This window comes from Arvicola amphibius, chromosome 4 (assembly GCF_903992535.2).
Source record: "Arvicola amphibius chromosome 4, mArvAmp1.2, whole genome shotgun sequence".
NCBI classification, from domain to species: Eukaryota; Metazoa; Chordata; class Mammalia; order Rodentia; family Cricetidae; genus Arvicola; species Arvicola amphibius.
The window spans coordinates 46967455-46983577 of record NC_052050.1 but is presented as its reverse complement, the minus strand read 5'-3'; the positions used below and the strand labels follow the sequence as shown (position 1 = coordinate 46983577).

The 16123-nt window shown below is 50.2% G+C and overlaps 1 protein-coding gene across 1 annotated transcript in view; it reads right to left on the bottom strand.

Moving 5' to 3' along the window:
- Window positions 1–16123, bottom strand: part of Rap1gap2 (RAP1 GTPase activating protein 2) — a 101316-nt gene that overhangs the window by 4446 nt on the left and 80747 nt on the right. The window contains 8 exon segments of the mRNA XM_042054878.1: window positions 1633–1751; window positions 3181–3318; window positions 10793–10852; window positions 10854–10919; window positions 10921–10935; window positions 12399–12485; window positions 12930–12960; window positions 12962–12999. Coding sequence (XP_041910812.1) covers window positions 1633–1751; window positions 3181–3318; window positions 10793–10852; window positions 10854–10919; window positions 10921–10935; window positions 12399–12485; window positions 12930–12960; window positions 12962–12999 — 554 coding nt within the window.

The following is a 16123-nucleotide window of genomic DNA, read 5'->3' as shown; positions in this document are numbered from 1 at the left end:
GTAGTCATGGGTCTGTAGAGAGCTTTGGATCCCCTGGGACTGAAGTTAGGAATGATCATGAGCCTCCGTATGGATGCTGGGAATCAAACCTAGGTCTTAGGCAAGAGCAGCCAGTTCCCATAACCTTTAGAGCACTTTTTATAGCAGCAGAATTAATGAGGCCTATTACACATGCCATACAATTCATCTTTTTAAAGTGGACAATGGAAGAATTTTTAATATGTTCATTGAATCATGCAGCCATCACCACTATCTAATTTTAGAACATTTTAAGGCCTCTTAAAAGAAACCCTGGCTCATATGCAATCACTGCCAACCACTATTCTTAACCTATCTCTTTCTGTCTCTACGGGCTTTGCCTAGTCTGAATGACATTCCATAGAAACGGGACTTGACAACATACATGGTCTTCACATCTGGATTCTACTAGCTTAGCATTTACAAAGTTTGTCCACATTGTGGATCGCATGAGTATCTCATCGCTTGCTGCTTATTACAATAAACAATAAGACATTTTGTGATTATACTGCTTTCATTTTACTTATCTAGCGGTCAGATGGCAGGCCCTTCAGATGCTCCCGCTTTGAGATACCATGAATAACAGCAACCTATTCAAGGTGTGTGCTGGTGTTGTTATGGACAACTGTTTTCAATTCTCATGGTTTCTATATACATACACCTAAGGGTGGGGTTGATGGGCCTATGGTAACTCTATGCTTAGCCCGTTGGGGGCTGCCAGTCTGTTTTCCTAAGCAGATGCACTATCTCACGTCCCCACCAGCAATGTGCAAATGTGCCGCTATCCCCACATTCTCGCTAGCACTTGTCCTTTACCGTTAAGATTACAGATGCCCTAGAGGGGCTAACGGCCCATATAGACTGTGTGTGTGTGTGTGTGTGTGTGTGTGTGTGTGTGTGTGTGTGTGCATGTACGTGCAGGTGCTTTCCACTGCCTGTGAAGTCAACATAGGTGTGTTCCTCCACAGCTTCCTACCTTGTTTTCTGAGACTGAACCTGAGAGCCCAAGGGCCTCCTGTCACCACACCCAGCTTTTTATACAGATGCCAGAGATTCAAACCCAAGTCCCCATGCTTGCCCAGCAACACTACACACTGAGCTATTTTCCCATCCCCCCCCCATGCACTTTTGGTGACCTCTTAACTATCAAACCGCAGGGCTGGGTCCCTACAATGCACTTCCCTCCGTGACAGACACAACAGGAATTTCTCCCCTCCTATCTTTGGAGACCCCCCCCCCCGCAACACACACACACACACACACACACACACCCCTACCCTGTGCGTCTGTACTCTCTCTTCCTTCCCAGCTATCTTTGCCAGCTCTTGGTCTTCTACTTGTCTGGGAACACTGGGGCTCTACACGCCCTCTCCGAGCAGTCATACAGATCCATTCACTTTCTTTGCATCAGCAGCTCTACCCATCACTGCCCAGCTCTCCCAACCAGGGACTCTTCTAAGCACAAGTGACAGGATGCATAGGTAGTGAGGCCAGGGCTCAGGGGAAGCCTGACACTGGGAAAACCTGTCCTTATGCTTGGTCACCTGACAGCTACAAGGAGGAGAGAGCTGACAGGCCCCATAGCTGGGATGGAGGCCAGGCCCTGACAATTACCATCGTGTCCGGCCGTCCCCCTGGCCTTCAGAGCCCGAGTGCAGGCGGGGGAAGAGTCCCGACCGCCGCTTGATGGGGCTGCGTGACTGGTTCTTCACCGTTGCTGCGGCCACCGGAGGCTGCCAATAAAACTGCCATAGTGAGTGCGCGTGCCCACCCTTCCTTCCCACCCCTTCTCTGGTCTGGTGAGACCCCAGAAAACACCTAGGAGCTGAGACCCCAACACTTGAGCCACTCACAGCCTCTCTCTTGTTCTTAAGCAAAGTCTGTGGTGGCAGATAACGACTCAACACGGCCAAGAGCTCTTGGAGGACCACAGGGTCACCATAGTAGGGCCAGATGCTGAGCTGGCTGGGGCGATTTAGGGAATCACAGATTAAAAAGTCTAGAGATCCCTTGGAGTGGTCAGCTGTGACCTTTCACCTTGCTACTGAGAAAGTCAAGAACCAGAAGAAAATAGAGGGATGTGTCAGGGTCAGCTAGCAGTAAGGACCCAGGGCGTCTGACTCCCCATCACTGCCTGTGAATAAATGGACCCAGGCAGGAATCCAATAACAAACCAAATAAAAGCACTGAGCCAAGTTCACAAGCACTGATGGCAGTGGGAAGCTGGTCAAGACTTCTGCTTGACGATTCCCCCAGACTCATGATGGGGAAGGGGACACAAAGGTAAAAGTTTGAGCAAGAAGGCATAAAAGCCTGGAGCCTGCTAGGTTTCTAACTCTGGCCCCAATGCCCACTCGTACTGTGCCACTTTGGGGAGAATGGTCAAATAAGACAGTAGACGTGAAAAGTGTTAGGTACATCAAGCCATTGCATCCAGACTAATTTATAATAAAAGTCCAGCATCTCAGTGAGTCCTATTCTCCTGCTTAGAACTTTTTTCCAAAGAAAATTCCAGCTCATCCAGGTCAAAAGCCACTTGCCTTATTAATGGCTGGTTATGTGGTTCCCTCACCGGTTGGTGTGAGTCAAGAGCCCTAAGCTCACAGACCCGTGGGGCTGTCTCTCCCTGAGAACTGAACACACAGTACGAAGAGGCTAAACTTTGTATCAGGAAGTCCTGCATTCAAACCCCAGACCTTCATCTTGGTTGGGTGACTTTTAGTAAGTTATCTAGCTTCGCTGAGCCTCCTTTCTCTAAAGTGTGGAATAGAGAATGCCCCTGTGTCTATTCATACAACCGTAATAGGGATCAGATAGGGTCTTGTATATCAATCACCAGCTCAGAACCTGGTGCAGAGCAAGCTGGGGTGGCCACTGTTGTCACTAACAGAGTCCCTCATGAGCACCCACGCTCAGTTCTTAAACAAACTCAGAAGACAATTCATAGTACAAACCAACCCCAGGGGCAACCTGGCATGGGGATGCCACAGGACCATTGTCATCTAGCAGAGGATGGGTAGGTGACCTACCAGCTCTTAGCAGCTTCAGTGTTCCCCAGCCCATTGTCCAGCTTGCGTTGCCCAGCCCAAACCTTGGGTAGGACAAACCCTTCTTCCCTAATCCTCTCCCCGCACATGCTAGTCCAGAATCCAAAGTACTCACTGAGAAAGTGGTCTTGGTGACCTCCATGCTGTTGTGGACAATACCCCCACTGAGGCTGCCAGGAATGTTTCCACCATGCAGCTTCCTCTGGCTGCCCACCATGGTCTCCATGGAATGGCTACGCACACGGATGGCTCTCTGCAAGGGGTGGGAAGTGACAAAGGTCTGAGAGTCCTGGTCAGGACCTGATCCCTCAGGACTAATCTGTCCTGGGCTCACATGTACACATGCATGTACACACTAGCATGAACACACAAATAGTCACAAACCCACTCCTCAGTAATGGGGATTTGCAGAGTTCTCTAAATTCTGTCCAGGCAGGGTCTGAGGGCTCTGTGGTACAAGATGGGCCAACCTAGTATCCTCTGTTCATGGGAAGAGGAAGCATAGCCTGGAGCTCATCAAACCTCAGTGATACTGTCTAGCTAGCAACTCAACATCTCTTAGGGTTTTCTATCTGTAAAATGACTGTCACATGTTCCACACAGGCACTGAGCACTGACTCCTTTTTACCTTGACTTTTATGTTTTGGTGTGACATTGAGGAATAGATGTAGGATCTCCCTCGTGCCGGGCAAGAGCCCCACCACCGAGCTACATCATCAACTGCACAGCAGTTCTGTGTTCACAAAGCTAAGCTTCCTCTCTTAAGTGTGTACTGGACTTGCCCTTCCCACTGTCACCACAGGTGTGCCTTGTATAGCTACAACCGCCCCTGTTGTAGAACCCTGGAACCAGTCCCTGAGCATCTGTGCATTGGAGCTGCAGCTTACCCTCATTTGGGCTTGCAGAAGCTGAAGACACACTTTCCTGATCAACACTACAGGCCTGCAAGACTGTTCAAAGAGATATGGGCTCAGACTGGGCACAGGCAGGGGCTGCTGGGGTTGTAGAACCCTGCATTCACTTGTGGCCAGCAAAGGGCAAAGGGTGGGGCAAGATGGGGTGGGCTGGGTATTGGCAAGCTGTCAAGTATCCAGCCGGCGACAACCAGGACAGTCAGGTTTGTCATGGTGTATGAGAAAATGAGAATAACTAAGCTTTAAGAACATTAACTGAGCCCCTGGAAGAGCTGGACCTAGGTGACAATCTCTCCCCAGAATTCTCTAGAGGGCAATGTTGCTCTGCACATGACCAAAGAGGGGTGTTTATGATGCTGGAACTCAGCTCCATCTATGGGAAGACTTCCAGCCAACAGAAGTACTGCAGGATTCCGGCTCCCCTAAGGATAACATTCTTTTTTGCTACAGAGGTGTTTAAAGCAGAGGTATATTGAGGAAGTTTTCTCCAGCGACCCCAACCCTTCACTACTGTCCTCTGGTCATCTATCTAGTTTCTTAGCAAGATGGTCAGATAACACAACTTGTTGACCAAAAGCACAAAAGCCTTAGCTGGCACTGCCAGGAATAATGCCTGGCTGGGCTCTCGCTACAAACCGTCTACTAGCTGGGGACCCTGAAAGTTGCTTAGCTTCTCTGAGATTTATGTGGAATGGGAATAGGGTGTGTCTACACAAGGAAGTAGCAACAAAATATATAAATCTCTTAAGAAAGAGCCCAGCGCATCACAAATGTAGCTTCTCACGTTGTTAATATTAAGCACAATGTGTTTCCTATGTGCTCAGCACCATGTCAAGTGCTAGAACTGTAGGGTTGAGGCCAAAGGGGCATTGAGTCAAAAGTGCCCAAGAACACACCTGAGAGTCGGCTATAATACAAGATCCAGTGTCTGTGATGATGGTCTATATGTCAAGCAGCTGCTCTAGGCTCAAAGAGCAAAGGCTCCTGGACACCTGCACTATTAGTGCCTCAAGTACAGGTACCAAACTCCAGTCAGCAGAACTCTCGCTGGCAGAACCAACATCCATTCCAGTGTCTTCTCCTCCTCCTCCTCGGGATGCAAAGTACACAGGCTCAGTCTAAAGCACTCATTTAACTCATCCCTTACTAGATTAGCAGGAGGGACGTCTGCTGGTGGCTTTGGGGGGAAAGCAGCTGAAAGCACAGGAGTCATTTGGGAAATCAAACCTGATGACAGGGCTGAAGAGCCCAGGACTACACAGGGGACACAGGGAAAGAGCATGAGTGCTTTGACTCACTAAGCCGTTCAGAATCGCCTGGACTTCTCGCTACAGTAATTAGTGGATTTTCTTCACTATGGTGTGAGCCTGTCACCCTAATGTCAGGAAGCATATATGGCCTAAGTTACAACCCACTCCTGCCTTTTTGGATTCAGGCATGCGCTCACCCCATGACCCCAATATCAGATATCCCTAGAGGAAGAGCAAAGCCCCCTTCTTCCATTGAGACATCCAGGAAGAGCTCCAAGTCAGCACAAATACTGCTCTTCAGGAGCCTAGGGACACCTTTGAGACCTGGGACTGGTCTACATGCCATTCCCTCCTGACAAGGGACAGAGACTCAGAAAGGCTGCTGCTAGATGTAACAGCCCTCAAGACAAGCCACCAACAATGAGGTGTGAAATACCGCCTCAAATTGACATCGTTTAGCCTCTATTGTCTGAATCAAAGATGCCCCCATGAGGGATGTCACCTCTCCCCTCTGGACCACAGAAGAGTTGCCTAGCAACAGTGTTTCTGGGACATGGTTGCAAGAGCCAGCATGTTTGATTCATTCTACCACTCAAGCATTATACAATCATGTACTCTTTGGAATCTGAGGCTATCTGACATGTCTTGGATCAGAGAAAAAAGGGTCCTTAAGTGACATTAATGTTTCATAAATGCTAGCATCTTCCTTTATATGCTTGTCCCCTTTACTGCCACTACCAGTGTCACCAATATTTCACACTCTTCATTTGTGTTCTGATCTAGTCCTTACTGTCTCTTTCTCAGAAGGGATCTAAGTGTGAATAAGAAGCCCTGTGCAGTGTATCTGGTCTAAGGAACCTTCATACACAATCTCATTGAATCCTTAAAAGGCTGAGGTATAGGAAGAATAGAAAATCTCCCAAGTAATAAATAACTGTCACGCATTAGTAAGAGATAGAGCTGGGATCCAAATCTAGTATCCCAGGTCCTAGCTGGATATGGTAATGCATACCTGTAATTCATGCATCTTGGGAGACTTGAGAGGTTAAGGCCAGCCTAGGCTACATGTAAGACCCTATCCCCAAAAGTATCAGGGGAAAGGAAAGGAGAAGGCGAAGGATTGTGGGGGGAAAAGAAGGGGAAGAGGGGTAAAGATGGGAAGAGGGAGAGAGGTGAGAGAAGGACAGAGTGAGGAGATGGGGATGGAGTCGAAGGTCAAGATGGAGTGACTCACTGATTAAAGATAACTAGAAAGCAGGAGGTTTGAGGATCTCACTCTCATTTTTAAAAAAAAGTCAAAGGTTGATGTGAAGGTGGGAAGGTGGGAAAGATGGGAAGAAGGTGGCTTCAGATGCCATGTGCCACTATCTGAGTCAACAAAGACAACCTGAGGAGCCAATGAACTGACTGACAGAATTCCAGGGCTGGGCAGATTGTCAGTCAAATGCTCTCCTGCTCTTGCAGCAGGAAGGGTGGAGTCCTGGTCCTCCCATGGCGCCTGCCAGGAGGAGCTGTCACAAGGATGAAATGAGGCAGTGCATACCAACACCTGGGGTGACACCTGCCCACTCAGGCTAGCTCTCCTGCCCTGACTTTAGTGTGAAAGTCGAGTGACAGTCATTGCTAAGACACCAAACAAGGCTTGCTTTGAATGAAACTGTCCGGTGACTTCTAAAGAATTTCACATCACAGCACAATGAGCAACTGAATGGAAGAGCTGGCCCACTCAACCTGGGCATCAGAGTCGGAACATGGCGGGGGTGGGGGACAAATGGGGGAGACAGAGAGGGAGAGAGGGGAACGGGTGGCAATGGGATGCGAAAGGCAGGGAAGGGGGAGCCATGGAGGTCTTTGTGCAGGCTTTAGGAGGCCTTGGGACTAGCTAGACTGGTTTGCACTTGGCTCACCTGACCCCAGGGACCATCTGCTCATTCTGGTGGTGGGTAGCCTGACCCTTGGAAAGTTCTTGTGTATACAGAACTGTATCTCACCTAAATTTCTACACCTTGAAGCCTCGGACTGGCCTTTTCTATCATGTCCTCCTGGCCAACCACTCTGACTCCACCCATTTCCCTCAGCCCTGTGGCCTCCCAGGCTTCAGCACACCACACTCCTGCCTTCCATCAACCTGTCCTGTGAGGCGTGAAGACGGATAAATGCACTGCTTTCTGACTGCCCACGTGTGTCACCTCTGTCCCAGCTGGCATCTCAGAACAAGTCGCTTTGACTCACAGCCACCGGCACCATCGCCTCCTTATAAAAGGGTGTATGAAGGGTGTATGAATTGTTCCAATTTAACACCGTCAACACCAGGACAAAAGTCAAGGAGATGAGCCCCACCAAGTGGGGCGTGCCCATCCGAACCCCAGGAAGGAACCGAGGCAGGGACCTCTGAGACAAAGACACTCAACTCCTGCCTGCTGAGAAGGCTTTAGTCAGGGTCTTCTGTTCCTCCAGCAGGAGCAGGATGGAAACTTACAGTCTATGGCTCCAAACCATGAGCTGAGCAGAGCCAAGCCCAAGGCCTAAACGTTCCCCCACCCCCACCCACCACCCTACCCTGTGCATGCATGCATGTGTGTGTGCATGCATGTGTGTGCGTGTGCGTGCATGAGGGCATCTCACTGTACCACCAAAGCCTTACAACCATTCTGGTACCACAACTTTCCCCCTCCCAGGAGAAAAAGGAGTGACAGAGGTGTCAAAGGTTGGGGCCTGTGTCTGTCCCACAGTCCTCTCTCCACAATGACGGATATGACTTGGGCTGCCCCTGCCTGGGGCTACAGGACTCCCCAAGACTTGCAAGAGATGCCCTGTGACCACTCTACCACCAAGGACCAGGTGAGACCAAAGCACCCGCCTATACTGTTCCCAGTTCCTCAAATGCTAAGAGAAATTAGCCTGTTGCCTCCCTGTTCCTGGGGGTCCTAACTCTGTCCCATTGTCTTCTACTCCTGCTTCCGCATTATGAGGTCAGTGGAGGTTGAACCAGTCAAGGATTCTCAAGCCATGGTCCGTATGCGCTGCATGCTTATCATACAGATGAAACAATTGTCACTATTCTTTTGACTTCATTACAGACCCGCATTCTAGGATAAGTACCTTCCAAAAGGGAGCGAGACACAGCTCCCTCTGTCACACACGGCCCGAAGGCTCCCTCTGTGTACCTGACCCTGATGGCCCCTTTTACCTCCACCATCTCACAACCTCAAAGGCAGGTGTGAACTCTGAATGGAAAAAAGCAGGTCCGTCCTCAACCACAGAATTAAACAGAACACTGGCTCGCTGGACAGTCATAATAGAGTCTTGTAGCATGCTCCCTCTTGAAAGCCTCTCTAGGAATACCTCAGACACCCTGTGGGGACGCTGCCACTACTCCTAACAGACGCAAGAGACTGGGCAAAATGGCCTTGGGCCACTGTCCTTTAGATCTGTCACCTGCATTTAGCCGCTGGGCCACCTCATCCATTGAACCCCATGGGCAGAATGTCAGAGCCTACATACAGTGTTACATAAATATTTGAAACCTGAAAAAAAAAAAAAACCACTGCTCTAAAGTATAAAGGGGAACCTGTAAAAGCTCAAAGCAACAAACACTTCATAAAATGTCTGCAAAGCACAGCATGGTGCTAGATCACCAAGTGCAGCTCAGCTCCAATTGCTCCATATAAATTAATTTGCTGTGGGAGGTGGAACACTTGGATAGGTGTGATATGAGGTGGGACAGAGCCCCCAGAGCCTCAGAAGTCCTCTAAGTGGCTGCTCCTCTGCCTCCCCAGGCCTAAGCCTCATGTTCACCCTCCTCTTGGCAAGGCTCTCTATTCACCATGACTCCCTCCATCTTTCTTTACTCCTTTTCTCCTCTACCAAAGTCAAACAGAGTCTCACTATGGTAGCCCAACCCATCCTCAAAACTCGGCATGCTACTGCCCTGGCTTCCCAAATGCTGGCAATACGGGGCATGCAGTTTTTAACACCCAGGTCCTTGCATCTAGATTCCCCCGATTTTCTCCTCTTCCTGTACACTTCTATCAAGACTAAACCAGAAGCCCCAGGAAATCTCCTACCAACCTGACAGCAGCTGGGCTTCTCCCACCCCCAGGAGGAATCTCAGCAGCTGGCTCCAGCTAGGGCCAGCAGGGCTATGCCCCTGCTCTCACTGTCCAGCTGGGCAGTCCACAGCTTGAACCCAGACTTGCCCAGGCCTGGCTGGCATGGGTGGAATCCTCATAGTCAGAAACGGGGAGGGAGTATCATGTAGCTGGTAAAAAATTTGGGAGACCTGAATTCAAATCTGTCTCCAGGGTGACCTGCGACAGATTATTTGGTTTCTGTGTCTTTGTTTCCGTTCAAAATCACTAAAATTGAATCACTAAAATTGAATGTGAATTATTATGCCAAAATTATTACATCCATAAGACCAGCCTTCCCCACAGAGCACTAATGACAGCTGGGAGGTTTAAGATTATATTCAACCTGTACAGCACAGTTAATGTGTGCCCTGTTACAACAGCTAAGGGTATTTACTGTGTCACATGCAATCTGCAATTTCTGGGCATTATTCCAATGAACTCTCATGACACAGTGACAGAGATCCAGTTTATTATCTCTGGGTCCTTAACAAGAAAACGAGCTTAGGAACTTTAAAGATCTTGCCTAGTACCCTATAGCTGGGGTTTTAAAATACATGTAACCCCAATACGAATACCAGGCTCTCAAAATGTCATGTTTATAAATCTCTGATGGGAGACAGACCTGGCAGAACCTTGAGAAAGTCTAGGTGGGAACAAAGTCCCACCTCTGAGGTACAGCTGAGACCCTATGGCCTCTTGTACCTTGTTCTCCAGACCCACCACCCCACCCCATGTTAAAGGAAATATTGAGAAATACTATCTAGCCAAATGCAAACCATTACAGTCAGGTTTAAATCAAATGCCAATGTAAACGCTGTGTGGACCAGCAAGCACTCAGCCAGGACATGGCAATGAAACCGTCTCTGCTCCTCACTGGTTCTGTGGCCACCCAGGCTCCGCCTGAGTACAGGGGAGAGGGGACAGGGGACAGGGGACAGGAAGCTCCTTCTGGATAAAACTTTTCCCTTTTCAATGCTAGAGAGACTTGCCTGCGGCTCCATCCACCCTCCCCAGCCAGGTCCCAGGACCTGGCCAGCAAGGAAGAATTACGCAGCATCCTACCCAGCTGCTGAAGACCCCTAGAGCTTGTGTTCGTCCCTGGGCTCCCGGACCACAGAGGGAGAAGGTGGAAACAGCGAGGTTCTTAGTTCATGTGGCCTCCTTTCCTCCGCTCACTCGCCTACCTGCCCAGAGGATTCCTGGGCTGACAATGGTCCAGGCCAAGGGAGAGCATGGAGATCAACTGTAGTCCTTGCTGGTTGCTCCAACCTCATACACAATGCCCCAGCCCTTTGCAAAGACCACTCCTAGCCTGTCCACCCTCGTCACTAACTGGCCCTTGGACTCTGAGGGTCATATTCCCAATAACTTAGCTGCTTGCTTTCTTTGCCCCTCTGCCACAGCAATCCCAAGTCAGCCTGTATCCATACCTTAAAAGACTCCAAGAATACCTCCATGGCCCTCCATGTCTCAAACTTGTCCTCCTCAGGTGCCCAAGCCTAGCATAGAACCTGCGTGTGAGTGTTGAAGTTCATCATGAAGGTTGTCCAGGAGAGCAGGCCCGGGTCCGGTCCTAAAAGGAAGGGCATATGAAGAGTACAGACATCCCCTGTGCACTTCCCTCTGTGCTCCAGATGCCTGGTCTGAGGGCTGCCATTCTGTCACCAGCTCCTGACCATAGTGCGGTCTTAGAGAAGACTGGATTTTATGCTCACTAATGCCACAGTTAGCACAAATTTTCCAGGTCAACCCCTGCTCTCTCTCCCTGACCATACCACCTATTCCAAGGCTTGCCCTAGGGATGCCCAGGCCAGATCTCAGACTAAGATCTATATCCACAGCCCTCAGCCACAGCTCTCGAACAGTCAGGTATCAGCCATGGACATGCATTCTGCCTCCAGGGGCCTCCATATACACATACTGGACAAGCACTTTCGGCAGGCCACAATCCTAAGGAAGCTCTTCTCCTAATAGTCTCCACGTCACCACAGAGCCTAAGATGAAAGTCTGGGTCACCCTATAATCCCACTTTTCCCACCCTTATTTCTAGGTCTTCCCAACCCTGACTTTAGAGGAACGTCCAACCTTTTGACATTATGGCACAATGTTTGTCATCTATAAGAAACAGTCAGTCACCAGGGGGACAATTCATAATGTTTTATACTTACTAGTCTATGATTTTTGTCTTGTAACACATTCATGGTTATCCTGGGGCACATGTGGCTTGCAGGCCTCTGGCTGGACACACCTACCCACCATTTAAACCAGTACCTCCTGTGAAATGTTCACCTCTGTTGAGTCTCTTAGATAGACTCTTTAATCACTTCCAACCTGGCCAAGTTTCCTGTCCTAGCTCCCTTCACCCCTTCTCCTCCTCTAACACCGCTGGCTAATGATGCCTCTAACGTGCAAATCAAACACTGCTTGAAAACTTCTTAGCATCCATCACCTGTAAGCCCCAGCCTCTCTCCACCTAATGCAACCACCATCTGCAGCTGAGCCCCACCTTCCAGCCACATGAGCTGCCATCACATCTCCCACCCAAAGCAATCCGATTCTGTTTGACCCTTGGACTATTCCCTGTGTCTGGAATGACTTTCCAGCTCTCTTGCAGCTCAAAAGCAACCTCTCCAAGAAGCCCTCCCTGAACAAACCCTCTGTCTTCCCTAGCAGAAGCATCACTACCCACTGGCTCTATCACAGCCCAGAGTATAACACAGACACTGAATTATAAACCACAATTTTCTTCTTCAGTAAAGCCTGTGCACTCATAGCAGCAAGAAGGAATGTATCACTTATCTCTGATAAGAGAACAAGACCTGGGCATAATACATGTTCAGTAAAGAATCAGTGATTGGCTGGTGAGAGCTAGAATCTATGTGAGTTCCTAAGAAAAAAGGAAAGAGTTCCCAAAGCAACACAGAGCTGAGGGCTTTGGAGGGAGCAAAAGCTCCCCAACTGAACAAGCACCATGGTGAGAACCCTGAAAGAGGCTAAGAGCAAGTCCAAGGGAGACTTTCAGTCCAGTGCTCTCACCTCCAGCTTGGCAAACTTGTCCGACTTGCAGCAAGCGTTCTCTGCGTTTGTGGAGCTTGTGAGCAGAAACTCCCGGAATTCTGCGCCCTGAAACAGATAAGAGGGCTCAGAATTCATCCCAGCCTTGGCTGTACTAGACAAAATGCTTCCACCACTGTAACAGAAAGAACATGGGGGGGGGGGGGATGGGCACAGCCCCGGCAAGAGCCCTTCTCACATCTGGTCGTATCCAGCCAAGGCCAGCCCCACCTGCTAATATACCATCATGGAAGCCAGCTGCCCCAGTACTGGGAAACCCACCCTCCACATGGCACCTGGCCTGGAGCACAGTATGGAAGACCTTCTTCTAATAGGAAGGCAATCCCATCATCAATTTCCCAACAAGGGCCAGACTGGCCCCAAAGCATAAGGTAGGGAGATATCCAGGAAGGATAGAACGCTAAAGGCAGGACCTCCTTGCAAGGCCTCTGATGCTCAGGTGGGCAACCTGGGGTCCCGAGTATGGCAAGAATGATAGAAGACGTTTTTTACCTTTTGGAAAACAGGTGGCTTGGCAGAGGGGGCCAAAGGCAGGCACGTCTTCCCTTGCAGTGACTGATACCTGCACGGAAAGGTCTGGCATGAGCTGAGACAGAAGAGGAGTCCCCACTTCTTACAGACAACTCACCCCCTCCCCCTTCCCAGGACACAGACAGAACATCATGCGCGAGCATCACCCGCAGGCCCCAAATGATGCCGCTATAATGGGCCTGGATGGGATGGAAGCCTGCATCCTTCCCTCTGCCTTGCTAGGGCCAAGAGCAAGTTTAGCAGGGTGATGCCTTGGGCTGTGGAATGGCTGGACCCTGCTCACGAGACAGTGCAGTGTGGCCAGAAGGTTTATTTCATTACCCCTTGTTAAGTGTTCGTCCCGGAGAAGGCAACTGAGAATTACTACTGCCAATTTTGTTGATGAGAAAAAGAGATGGAACCAACCCAACCCAAAACCAGAGAAGAGTCAGTAAAGAGAATCTAGATCACACCAACACAGCTCTGAGGTTTTCCCCCACTATAGTGACCCCCAAACCTGTTTTAAACCAGTGTTTAAAAAGTAAATACTGGGACAGAAGATGGTGCCACAGGTTAAAAAAATACTGCCCACAAAGCCTTAAAGTCTCCAGAAGAGAAATGACTCCCAAAGTTGTTTCTTGACCTCCATAGATGTGTCTGTGGTTCTCCCAACACATCACACACACACACACACACACACCCCAGCAACAACTATTACTATAACAACAACAAATAATCCAATTTTGGGGAAAATACTTGGGGCTCTTGGGAGCTTTGACATAGGCAGTGGACCCAGGTCCTGGAGCCTGGCCCTACATAGTCCCCTCAGTCTGGCTGAAGCTTGAGTACAGATACCTAAGGCATTGACTGGGAATGAGGATGGGGGTGGGGGGACAGTCAGGCTCCAGCCACATGCTGTGAGACCAGGCTGTAAGAACATCCGGGGACTTTGCATAAGGGTGGTCCTGGAAGCAGGCAGCTTCCACTCCTCACCTCCTCTCTGCATGCAACTATCTTGGTCTTAGCTGCTGTCGGCCCCTGAGGCTACAGGGCTCTGGGGAGGCTGCCCTATCCCTTCCTTAGCAGTGGCTGACGTGAAGGCCCTGGCATGCTGCCAACCACTCTGGCCTGTGAAGTAGGGCAGATGCAATAGTCTGCCAGACTGGGTGAGCAGGGCAGTCTGGGGCCCAGCCAAAATAAGGCCCTGCCAGGTCCAGGGGGAAAGAAGCAGAGCCTCGGTCAATGGGGCATTCTTCCTACAAGCTCAAGGCTGTCGGCATGGCCCAAACTGAGGTACTCAGAGTCAAGAAATGGTTTGTGTTCACTGACAAGATTTTGGCTGAGCTCCAAGTGCCAGGCACAGCCCCCCCTCCATCCACCTACCATGCACCGGTGGCCCAAGTCTAGAATTCCATCTTGGAGCAAGAATTTGGCTGCCTACCGTGGGTATCTGGGACACTTGGGACAAAGCACAGACGCTGGCCCAGCTGTTTCCCTGGGCCCCTCCCCCTTGGGCCTGCATTAAAGTAGTCTGTGCTGACAGAGTAAGTAGCTCAGGGAATGTGGCCCTAGTAAAGTCCACAGGTCAGCAGGGGCAGGATCCATGTCCCTTTCTGGTACTGTCCATCCATCAACCCACCCTCATCCAGCTCCTCCTCTGACCTCAGTCTTACAGGCAGCTAGGCCTTGTCCACCCCCTCCTCTCAGCTCGCTTCAGAAAGCAGAATTTACCTTCCTGTATCTAATGCCGGCATGGGCTGGGAGAAAGCAGGGGCAGGTCACTGGGGGAAGCATCTTAGAAGCTAGAAGGAACTCAGTATGGGGGACAGACCAGGTGCCCATGGGAACTGAGAGCGTAGCCTGGAGACCCAACAAAGGTGTCCAGGTAGTGGCCTCAAAACCAGAAGACTGGCAGGGTTGTTCAAGGAAGCCTATGATGGGTCAGAAGAGGGGAAGCACTTCCTGCTTCACAGAAGAGTTTTGGAATCCTCGGTAGAACTTCTGGGTAGGCTGGAGTGGCCTCTGGGGGTAGTATGGGGAGATCCCATTGATTGCCAAGCGGAATCCCTTTACAATCTAGAGTGATGGGAACTAAACACTTACCAGGAAAGTAATTCAGAGTCACAGTTCATGCACACTCATGGAGCCAGTTTCTCACCTGCCCCAAGGCTCCTGGGAGACTTCCCATTCCAGGCTCCCTGACTCAGTGGCCTCAGCTTTAAGTGTCCTCAGCAGCAATCAGTCTCAGTCTCGACCTATGAGCAGGCTAATGGGACTTGTTAGGCTTCGAGACTATTCAAGGGCTAGTGAGATGGCTCTGAGGGTAAAGGCACTTGCCGCGCACATTGCCGCAAATCCAGCAGCCTGGGTTCAAGCCCCAGGAGCCACATTGTGGAAGGGGAGAACCGACTCCTGTAAGTCGGCCTCTGATTTCCATATGCACACACGCACGCACACATACACAAATGCACACACCCACCCACACGTATGCACACTCACACACAAATGAATGTAGAAATAGACTGCCGTAATGCAGAGCCTGGCACAGAGTGGGAACCACCACTGCTCAGTTTTTTTGTCTTTACTTATCCAACTGGACTACATGTACAAAAGGGCACCTTAAATACAGAGCTCCCCAATCCACCTGGCAGCCACACCCCCACCCTGCCTCTATCTCTGCTTCCACAAGTGGCCAGGGTTAGAAGGCTCTCTGAGGTTATATAATCCAACTTCCCTGTTTTTTGCAGTGATAGAGATAGAGGCCCAGGGATGACAATCACACAGGCACAAACAGACAGAGCAGAGACAGAGATCCCAGGCTGCTGTGTCACTCTCTCTGGGATCCCTCCCTCCTTTACTCTTCTTCCTTGTTTCTTGTCTTCCTCCTGTAGGGTTCAGCTAAGGCCCAGTGTCACCCAGTCCTCCTCATAGTTTATGACCATGGTGCCTCTGTAGGGAGGGAAGATGGGTGGGCAGCACTCTGGAGAGCACCTTGAAAGACACAGGCACAGGTCACGAATTCAAACCTTCCTCAGTAGGAGCAGGGTGGCTATGATGCTGCCCTGACTGAGCTGCACTCACTGGCTCCTCTGTCCCTTGCCTAGGGTCAGCAAAGCCCGTTCTTCCTTGTTCCCTAGTGTTCCCAGCACACAGAAGGCAAAGAAGAAGAAACCCTG